Here is an 11,137-nt window from a genome sequence, read left to right as displayed (position 1 = left end):
GGGGGGGGGGGGGGGGGGGGGTGTGTGTGGTTGGAAACAGGGGTAGGGGGTGGGGAGGAGGTGCTATATATTTGGCATCAGCTCAGAAATTCAGAAAATGTTTGTGCAACCACTCCCCCAGCTAGGATCCCCACCCCACCCCCACAGCCTTCTAGCACATTAAGAAAAAAAGATGTGAGTGGATGAAATTGGAGAGCCCAGGAGGGACAGCTAAGGAGGTCATAATTATGTACCCAGGGAAGCCCACCGATCGCCATACGACATGTCCGCCCCTCGTCCCTCCCTTCCCATATCCCAAGTTGAGGATCAGGACCTCTTCAGCTCCCATCCCCAGTCCTGGAGGTGGCCGGTTAAACTTGGAGCAGCACCGCCCATTAACGGCTTGTGTGAGACAGAGGGAAGGACTGACAGCCTCTGCACGTCGGGGTGGCAGAGCTGTGCATATTAAGAATCATATATTCTTTAAAAAAAAAAAAGTACAATGAGCGCACAGGCCTGGAATACATTAACTTGTGAATTGAATCTAAAACAACCCAAGAGAGTCCATCTCTCCCTCAAACAAAAAAAGGGCGGAAAAGGGCGAAGGCACATTACCATCCTGTCCCGAGCTTTCCAGATATTCCGTCAGGTCACAGCCAAACGCACTGGCGGCTCCCTTGCGTTTCAGCTTCTGCTTGGCACCCTTGTTCTTCATGAGTTAGTCCCAAAGAGGTTGCCCCTCCGTCTCGCCCTCCCCTCTGCTTGGATGGTCTCCGGGTTAGATCACCCGCTGCAGCGCGGCTCTGGGGGGCCGCATCGGCGAGCAGAGGCACCTGGGCGGGGGGCACCGCGCATGGGGTCCACTTCCTCACTTGGAGTCCCGGGGACTTTCACAGGCTCCTGCGGTGTCCGCGGGTGGCTTTCCTCCGCTTCTGCTAAGCGCCCGTGAGAGGACGCGAGCGCGGGGGGAAAGGGCAGCGGCGAGGGGCGAGGGGACAGCCCAAGGGCTGCGGCGGGTCCTCTGCCCGGGGCCCGCGGTGCTGCCTTCAGACGGCTGTGGTGAGGCGAAAAACAAGCATCCTGTCTCCTGCCCGCCCTCACGCCTGCCTTTTTTCCTGTCTTACAAATCCTAGGATCATCCAGCTCAGGAAACGCTGGAAGGAAGTCAGCGAGGGAGGGGGCGGAGGGTGGAAATTTTTGGCAGCTCTGTGCTTGTGCGTGTGTGTGGAGCCGGAGGAAGTAGGTGGGTGGGTTGGGAGTGCGGGCTGGGGGAGAGAACGCGCGCTCCTGAGAGCCGCTCTGCCGCTCTGCAGATCACTGCCCGCCGCCCGAGAGGAAACCGCCGCTCTCCGCGAGGACCCGCGCCCGAGCCGCCCGCTTCCTGCCCCGCCAGCAGGGCTCTTCCAAGAGGGCAGGAGGCGCTGCGCTGGCTTTCGGCAGCGAGCCGCTAGCTAGGACTTTCCAAAAGTTCTGCCTTGCTTTAGTCCTCATGGGCATCCTATCTTTGACACTTTCTATTTCTGTGCCTGCCTTTCTCGACACAAACACTCAAAGAGTAATGACAGAAACAAAGACGGGGACTCCGGCGGAGAGACCTGACAGGCAGCGGTTTCACGCTGGCCACGCCCAGACCTCCCCTCCAGCATTCGCGCACCCCGACCCCAGCTAACTCCCTCCCACGCGGCGGCGGCGAGGATACCCTCGGGCCACCACAGGCTGCGGCTTTAGAACTACTGCCCAGGAAGTCGGGTTTGTGGTGACAGATTCAAGTTCACACACACACACACACACACACACACACACACACACACACACGAACAATTATTTCAAAGTTTGTTATATGGAAGTGATTTGGGGGGTAGATTTAAGGTACCTCTAGATATTCTAAAATAAGATAGAGAAAGCAGTCTGTCAGATTGTTTTATAATTTGTCTCAAGTTGTTTCAGGAGGGCATGCTTTTTCTTTTCCAGTTATTTTTAAAATTCCTTGACTTCTGTGTACTCAGCACACAGTACACACTCGAATTCTTGTGATTTAACCATTTGAGGATTAGATTAAACTTCCTGCATAAGTTCAAATCAATACATAGGCTTGAAAGATAGGAACATTCATACAGCTCAGATTGCTGGCAAAAGCTTTATATTTAGTATTTTAGTTACTGAATCCTTTTACAGTCATTTATCTCCTTATGTATCACCATGACAGTTTATGAATTTTAACCCTTGACCTTTCCTCTATGTCAGAGGTCACAACTTGGTAGCTAGTCTGCCAAATCTGGCCCCCAGATGTGTTTGGTTTGACACATGCAATGCTTTAAAATTTTTCAAAATTAGTAGCCAACATTAAAGAGTTAAGAGATTACACATAAGAGATTGGGATTTCTGCTTTCTCTTGCAAAAAAATGGAAGATCTGGTTACACCACAAGTGCATTCCCATATGGCAAGGACTGCGGATGCCAAGTAGTGAGAACCCCCTTGGAGGCACCCTCTATAGAGAGATGAGCCTCCGTTAGGCAGCCCCTTGCCACTGTCTTCCTCCCTTTGCATCCGCCTGACCTCCCGAGCTACTTGAGTTTGTGCCCCAAAGCTCTGTGTATAGTCTCTCCTTCCTTCCATTTTCCATCTTTCTCAGTCTGACCAGCAATGCCCTAGTCATCTTGGCGAGACATCTTCAAGTAACCACTGACTCATTTCTCTCTTCCTGCCCCCACCTCCAGGCTAGTCCCATCCAGACCAATGAGTTCTTCAAAATGCCTCTCAGCTCGGCCCTTTCCAGGTCCACTGAGAGAGGACCATCCTTTCCTCAATTATTAGAGTAACTCCTAGTGGGATTTGCTGAGTCCAGTCTCCTCGCACTTCATCCATCCTGTGTACTAAAGGCCTGACGAATCTTCCTGAAGTATTGCTGTTGTTATATGCCTGCCTTGCTCAAAACCCTTCAATGACTCCCTGTTTCTTAACTGCCAGGACAACAATTTCTGAGCGTTTTGTAGCTGCTTGGAGAATGTCTGGTAGGATATTAAGTACAATGGCTTTTTCCTTTATTTATAGAGAGGACTTTCCATAGGAGTCTATAATTACCACTATTAACATTTGTTTAGGCATTTACTTCAGCAAGGACTTTCGTATTTATTTTTTCATCTGACCTACAGTGAATTTCTTCACCCGTCAGCAAAGGAGAGAAGCTGAAGGCGTACAATTTTTTTCTGACTTTGTGCTCCCTAGGGAACAAATTATGGATAAATGTGCAAGCCCCGTGAATTACCTTTTGAAATCTTTAAACACATTATTTTAACTTTTCATTTTGATATAATTTCAGCTTACAAAAAATTTGCAAAAAAGTAGTCAAAGAATTCTCATCTATCCTTCACCCAGCTTCCCCAAATATTAATCTTATATAATGAGAGTACAATTGTCAAAATTAGAAAGCTTGTATTGATACAATAATATTAACAAACAATCAACAGATCTTATTCACATGTGAATTAATTTTTAATTACATAAAATTTTTATTAAAGATGGTCTTGCTCATAAAGTCTATCAGTTAAGTATGGAAATAGTAATTTACAAGTAATTCTCAAAACATTTCACAGTATAACTTTAGCTATGTACAAGATTCCCTTAATCACCATCAAACCTAGCAGATGTAGTTTGTCGAAAAACAGGGCTACCAAGGTGACCAGTAAGGCTAATTAGTGATGCTAGCACAGCCCTAAGATTCTTCTACTCTCTACTTAGGATTTCCCAAGAAGACTCGCCATCACAGAATTTTCACCCTGGAACAGCCCGAGAGATCTTTTGGCTGCTGCCTCATGGTAACTTGGGTACAAGTAGTTAAGGGTTTGGGGTGGAGGTGGTACTGAGCACCTGGCAAGTGAGCACCTGATTGAACTAACCTGATGTGAAATGTGCACGTGGTGGTTCTTTGTCTCTATTTGATAACTGTCAATTATCCACACTGGATGGTGGGATGTATTCACAACTTATCAGGCTGGATAATGAAGTCATATGGTGACAACCTGACCAAGGGAGCTAGAAAGCTCTCCTCCTCCCCATTTGTTCCCTGCCCTGTCTCAACGTTGAGCATGTCCTATGATAGGTGCCAAACTTGAATCTAGCCCTAAGCTGGATGCTCTTTTTTTATTTTTCTTTCTCTTTCCTTCGTCTCCTTATTGCTTCCTCTTCCCATTTTTCTCTTTTTCCTTGCTTCCTCTAAGCAGACTCTTTTCTCGATCCATGGCAGAAAATCAGATTTGGGTTCCAAAGGGTTCTTCTGTTGGGCTGCGGATTTCCTAGGAAGCAAGGTTTTATGGAATGTAGGAATAATGTAGGAATGGTAACTGAAGGAATAATTAAGCTATTTGATGATAATATAAATTACGTCTTTAGCAGATTGTCATGGTAAAAATTTACTAGAAAAGCACATTGCTCACAGAGAGATACCACAGAAGAGTTCTGTTGTTGCCTGTGATCCCTCTTACCTGCACCCGTTGAGGACTGATGCCTACGACGTGTGCCATCTTCATCACCAAGGGTGGTGGCAATCTTCTCTGCTGTAAATAGGTATAGACAACAGACAGCAGATATTGAAAGGTTTTAGTGTCACTTGTAATCAAGCCTTTTCTTTTACCCGGTTTGTTCATAAAACTAGTTAGCAATCAGCAATTTTATACTCCCTCCCCTCCCAGTACTTAACTAATTAAATGCTCTTATGATTCCTTGTCCATGGGCCGTGAATTCCATGTTCTGGTGTACTAGAGTGTTAGCTCGTCCTCTTGCTGGATACATTTCTTCACCCACTTTCTCCCCATTTTTCCACACCCATGACTTCCCCCTGCTTTAAAGGTGCTGTGTGGTTTCTAGTGTTGAGATCAATTATTAGGTGAGGCTTTTCTATGAGAGAGGCCTTGTGCCCCAGCTCAGCCCAGCCACCAGTGCCCTGAGGTTATGCAGCCAGGAGAGGATGAGGATGACCAGAGCAAAAGGGCTTCTAGAGAGTTGTCTATCCCAAGCTCCATTAGTGCATTTCCCTGTACAAGGGCTCCCAAATTTTGGTTATGCTGCAAATTTTTGCCTCTAAATGTCCAAACTGAGGTTGCATAAGCATCTTTAGTGGGGTTGGGGGAGGTCCACATTACCAATTCCTAATCAAACAGAATTGACTGGAGCCTCAGCCTGACATTCCAACCCAGGGGTGAGTGTGAGCTATGGGAATTGAGGCTGCCCCAGACCCCCTTCCTAGGATGCCCCCAGCTTCAGATACCCCACTTTAATATTCTACTGGGAAACCCTCCCCCTACCTCACCTTACTATTTATTGCTGTAATTTATTAATCTAAAAAATACTGCATAATGGACCTCACTTGGGGCAGTGAGGATCTCCAAGGATCCCCCTCCACTTGGAGGGGACCCATGGCATCAGGTGCTAAGGGGAACCTCTCTGTATCCCACCGATCACTTGCTTCCCCTCCCCCCCCACCACCAGGGGGAGGGGGGCCTAAGTTGGTCACTGGCCCATTTGCAAATACCTCAAGGGGAAGGGGGAAGAATGGAGTTAAAGCTGTTTTGTTTGATTGGAACCAGAAGAGGGATCATGTCCTACTTTGTGCCCTTACCAGAAGGGGGGAGGGACGCTGGGATTACACTCTTGTACTGGCCACCACCACTGTCACTCATCACATTGAGTTCACTTCCCTTGAGAGTTTGGATAAATTCAGGTCACAGCTGCAGGTATGCAGCTCTCCAGTGTCAGAGAAAAGCGATTCACCAACAACTCATCATCCAGAAGCATGCAGTCCTAATGCACAGCAATGAGAAACTGATATTTTATGATCTTTTCATTAAATTGAAAAAAAAAAAACCAACAAAGTGGAGGAGAGGTCAATTTGATGAGATTGAAGAAACAAGAACCAGAATCAGTGTCCCATCCTGACCAGCTGACCTCTCATTGCTACACCATCTCTGTAACTGTAAAAGCCAGTTTTGCTTCTAAAAGGGCTTCCAAGAGCAAGCAGGTGCTGTGACAAGAATGGAGAAGGAGGGAGGGCTTTTAATGGCTCTACTTCCAGCCTGAAAGTTGAACAGACCTAGTCATTACTGTACCATATGTACATGGTCTCTCTCTGAAGCATTGTATATTTTAGTTCCCTTTCAGTTCCTAATGTTGCAAAACTGCATTAGTCAGTGCAAAAAAAAAAAAAAAAAATCATCTGGAGACACTGCTTTACATCTTCACTTCACAACTGAAAACGTAATTCAGTTGCTTTATCATCAGCTAGGCATTTGGGGGTAGAGAGGCAGAGAGTGAGGGAATAGTGAGAAAGAAAAAGACAAATGAAGTCTAACTTTTTATGATAAACATGCACGGATTGGTGCCACTGCCTGCTGATTCAGAATCCCATACTTATTTAAAAGACTAGACATAGGGGAGAATAGAGTCCAAGACAACTCCAGGTTTATAAGACTGAAGGCTGGTAAGGGTAAAAACTATTTTCTAGAGAAAGATGAAACATACTTCTCTACACACCAAGGGTCGCATCAGAACTCTCAGGAGGAAAGGTGCTTTGATAGCATAAAATGCAGAGCGAGTAGAAGCTGAGAGGTTAGGACTGGAGATTAGATGAAACATTTGCACACAGTATTTGAAATCATTTGAGAAATAAGTTTTCCCCCACCAATATTTTAGTTATACTCTAATTTATTCATATAGAGTATTGTTCAAAAATAAGAGGTTTGGAGATCTTTTGTGTTCTACAGTGTTTAAAAACCATGGCATTTGACCCATAGGCACAGTCGTAGTATTAAATGAGGCTTCAGGATTTCAGAAACGATGAACAAACCAGACAGCACAAGACCCCTTTGTCCCACTCCACTGTGGGCACTGGATGCTGCCAAACTGCAGCAGGACACTTCCTTTTTAGAGTCACGTGTGGAGAAGAGACCTCACAAGGCCAGAGGGAGAACCAAGTGCCGTGGATTGAATTACTATTACACCAACATCTGAACTGCACAGGGTCTGGCAGACTTAGGCTCTAAGTCTTAATTTGGATCCATTTGGCTTAAGGCCCCAGTTTAGTGGCCCAGAAGGAAAGAGGGTGAGGGCTGTTCTTATAAGCAGCAGCCCCCAGAAGCCTGGCAGGGTCTATCCTAGGGACCTGGCTGAAGGTTCTGGTGTCTGTCTCAGCAGCTGGGTTTAGGATAATTTCTCTTGCCCCACGTGCTGTATTTTTGGAGTTCCCAAAGTGGACAGAGTCTTTGGGTAGAAAAATCTGCATTCCTCATAGAATCTAGGAGTCCTCAGGACAGGGAAGGACTTGCCTATTTGACTTATTTCAATGATCTCGATTTGGTTTGGTTCGGTTGCCTCATCCTGTGTCTGCTTCCCTTTCACTCTGTTCTGCACCCCTTCTGGCATGTTGCCTTCCTTCTGGTTTGAAGAAAGACAACCACAGAAGGAGCAGATCCATGGTTCCAAGCCCTATCTCTCTCCCCCCAGGGTCTCTGAGTCCTGGAGCAAGCGATTTTCTTAGGTGGGTGGGGATCTGTCTCCGCCCCGTGCATTGTGTTCCATAGTTTCCTGTCCTCTGCCTGTAACCCTTTACCAATCTGCCAGGCGCCTTTTAACACAAAAGGGAGGAGATGGGGGAGGTCGTGCTGAGGAAAAACATCCCTATAAATAGCCTCTTGAACAAAATTGTTTTCCCAATACACAGTTGTTGTTAGGCCTTGATGCCCTGTAATCTCCTTCAGCAGTCCCTCCCCTTCCACTGAGTTTTCCCTACATGCCTGGTTTTCCTGCTCAGGTCTCTGGTGAGAGGAAGTGTTGTCAGGCACTTGCTAGAAGCTCTCAGGTTCCCACAGGCTCCTCCCCAGCTCTGGGCTGTGGGCCGTGGCTCAGGCTGACCTGCGTTAGGTGCCTGGCTCTGCCACTTACTTGGCACATAACCTTGGTTAGACAAATTGCCTAACCTCTCTGAGCCTCATTCCCCCATCTGTTAAATCAGGGTGATAATAACTACCTTGTAGGGTTGTGAGGATTAAATAAGATAAGGAAAATGCCTAGCACTTTGGCTAAGTGCTCGATAAAATGGGAGTGATTTTAGTTATCTTCTCACTGACAGAGACTTCTGTTTCCTCCATCATTATCCAATTTCTTGGCATCTTTTTCTCATTTCCCCATCCTGGTCCCTTGTCCCACTTAAAATACATTTATAAGACTTTAAGTTTATTTTATTTTCAGTATATAATTGCACCCCTAAAATTGTGAGCATTTGTAAGTTGGATAGTATATTTCTCTTGCTTTTCAGTACACCTTTTAGATACATGTTTCCAAAGTTGTGGGGGTTGGGAGTGGTGAGCAAGTGGTCTCAGTCTGTAATCAAAATCATACTTGAAAACTCTTGTATTTATTTCAGGGAACATTCTGCTTTTTTCAGTCCTCAATACATATGTATTTAATTCTCCATTCTGATCCTACAAGAAACTAGTCAAATACACAAAAATCTTATTTACTTGTGCACTTTTCAAAATAAAACATGGATGTGCATGTATATATATGTTTCTGTGTGTATGTCTATATAACTCACATTGATTTGATTTCATGAGAAGTCCTATCTGATTTCATGGGACCAGATTATTTAAAGCAGTCACAGATTTCTACTCCAATTCTGGGTATCTAGTAGAACTTCTTCAATTGGATGTCCCCCTATGGATGTTTTACAACCATTCGGTTAACTTGAGCATACCTGGATTTACTCTTAAAAATGGTTCCCCTAGGGCCGGCCCGGTGGCGCACTCAGTAGAGTGCGGCGTTTGGGAGCGCAGCGGCGCTCCCGCTGAGGGTTCGGATCCCATATAGAGACCAGTCCGCTCACTGGTTGAGCGTGGTGCGGGTGCGACATCGAGGGTTGCGATCCCGTTACCGGTCACGAAAAAAGACAAAAAGGAAAAAAAAAAAAAGGTTCCCCTATATGTACATGTTTCCCAGCCAGTCCTGATTTCAGATATTCTGCCCCATATGCAAACTTTGTGCCAAAGGATGTGTCTTTATTTTTGCTTTAGAAAATATGGCCAATGGTATGGGTTGAATTGTGTCTCCCCAAAATTCTTCTGTTGACGTTTTAAACCCTAGTACCTCAGAATGTGATCTTATTTGGAAATAGGATGGTTGTGATGTATAGTTGTGATTTGGTCAAGCTGGAGTAGTATGGGTCCCTAGTCTGACAGGTTTCCTTATAAAAGGGGGAATTTTGGACACAGACACACACACAGGGAGAATGCATTGTGAACATGAAGGCAGAGATTGGAGTGATGCTTCTACAAGCCAAGGAATGCCAGAGATTGCCAGCAAACCACCAGAAGCTGGGAGGAAGCACGGGACAAATTCTTCCTTACAGCCCTCAGAAGGAACCAACCCTGCAGACACCTTGATCTTGAACTTCTAGCCTCCAGAACTTTGAGACAATAGATTTCTGTTGTTTAAACCACCCAGTTTATGGTACTTTGTTATGGCAGCCCTAGCAAACATAATACAGCTCTGTGTAATTAAGGGAAAAAACTAGCCACCCATCCTGTGTTGGAACTTGGTTACTCTAATGATCAAATTGGTAATAGTCTAAGTAATCTCAGGAGTCTCTCTTGGTGGAGCCCCCAGGAAATAGCTGCATCTCTAGCTGGCATGGATGTTAAGCAATTTTATATAAACAAATGCTGATTTCAGCAAGGAGCTCTAATGGAGGTCAAGGAGAATAGTCACAAAAATAACCAGGGATTCACTAGAATGTAGAGGGTGGTGCGATGTGGGAGATGGGACTCCTTCCCACATACTTTAAAGTTTTGAAGGACTGTTTTTGTACCAGAGCAAGCAAGCTCTGTGGAGCTGCTGTAATAGCCCTGCAGCCCCTTGAGTGGGCCTCTCTGGACCCCTGCTCCTCCTCCTCTCCTATGCCTCTGCCAGGGATTTGATGAAGGAGTTATCTCCCTTCTATATCCCAAGACCTCAATGCTGACAATTTTATTTTGTTTTTGGCAGCTGGCTGGTACAGGGATCAAACCCCAGACCTTGGTGTTATCAGCACCGTGCACTAACCAATTGAGCTAACTAGCCAGCCCCTGAATGCTGAAATTTTTAAGAGACCGTGAAGGCTGATTATTACACTCGGCACTTATCCATTTATTTGACCTATTGGTCAACAAATTTACTGAACATCCTCTGTGCTGAGGACACAAAGTTGGAAAGCCACCACCATGCCCTCGCGGAGAGCTCACTCTAGTGGCAAGACAGCCAGGCACACTGTGAGACACATAAACGGCAGAATGGGTACATTGAAGTCAGAGTGCCTGATGGCCTGACAGTCAGAGAGGGTCTCTTAAAGGAAGGGACCTGGTGGAAACTTAAAGAGTGACTAGTTACTCCGGTAGATAATAGGGGATAGGGTTTTCCACACAGCAAGGAGAGCATTTCAAGACACACAGAGGTATGTGAGAACAGGACTTGGTCAGGGAATGGAAAGCGAATCAATGTGGTTGGGTGTGGGACAGATTGGTGGCATGTCCAACTTGTGCTGGAGGAGGAGCTAGATAAGGTGGGACTGTGTACTATACAGTCCAGTCCAAAGTTGATCCTGTAGTAAGCAGCTCAGTATCAACTAAATCTGGCAGCGATGTGTAGGGTGGGGGAAGGCCGCAAACACGAGGAGGGGCACCAGCATTCCTTGGCCACTTCCCTTTCACCTCAGTGAGAGGTGGAGATGCGTCCTGGTTAGATACCTAGCTTCCATAGTTAATCCACTTGGAGTCAAGTCTTGGCCTTGTCACTCACGTTAGTCTCACAATTAGCTTTGAAGCCTAGATATGAAATTTAGATGGTCTAGTTAGGGAATTAATTTATCTGCATTAATACAGTATTTTGCATGTAAAATAAGTCAAGTACATTCTAGAAATGGTGGAGCTGTAAATTTAGCCTCTATTTCAAAAAATTATTTGCCAGACCATCATCACAAAGTTAATTTGCATACTTCTAAAACTGTATACAATAATATCTTGGCCTCTCAGTAATTTGGCTTGAATTATTTAAGTGCCCCAGCTTTCCAGAAGGGGCATCGCAGGAATCGTTCACATTTGAGATGTGGTGTTGCCATCTAGTGGACGTCTTTGAATA

General features: G+C 45.7%; 1 protein-coding gene across 1 annotated transcript in view; it reads right to left on the bottom strand.

Moving 5' to 3' along the window:
• The window catches only part of ARHGAP31 (Rho GTPase activating protein 31), a 113,065-nt gene extending 112,371 nt beyond the window's left edge, over window positions 1-694 (bottom strand). The window contains exon 1 of the mRNA XM_008582082.1: window positions 595-694. Coding sequence (XP_008580304.1) covers window positions 595-694 — 100 coding nt within the window. The remainder of the gene's footprint in view (window positions 1-594) is intronic.
• Window positions 695-11,137: the final 10,443 nt, after the last annotated feature.

Source organism: Galeopterus variegatus, unplaced genomic scaffold (assembly GCF_000696425.1).
Source record: "Galeopterus variegatus unplaced genomic scaffold, G_variegatus-3.0.2 Scaffold2516, whole genome shotgun sequence".
Taxonomy (NCBI): domain Eukaryota; kingdom Metazoa; phylum Chordata; class Mammalia; order Dermoptera; family Cynocephalidae; genus Galeopterus; species Galeopterus variegatus.
Note: the sequence above shows the minus strand (reverse complement) of the source record. Positions and strands in the feature narration are given on the sequence as shown.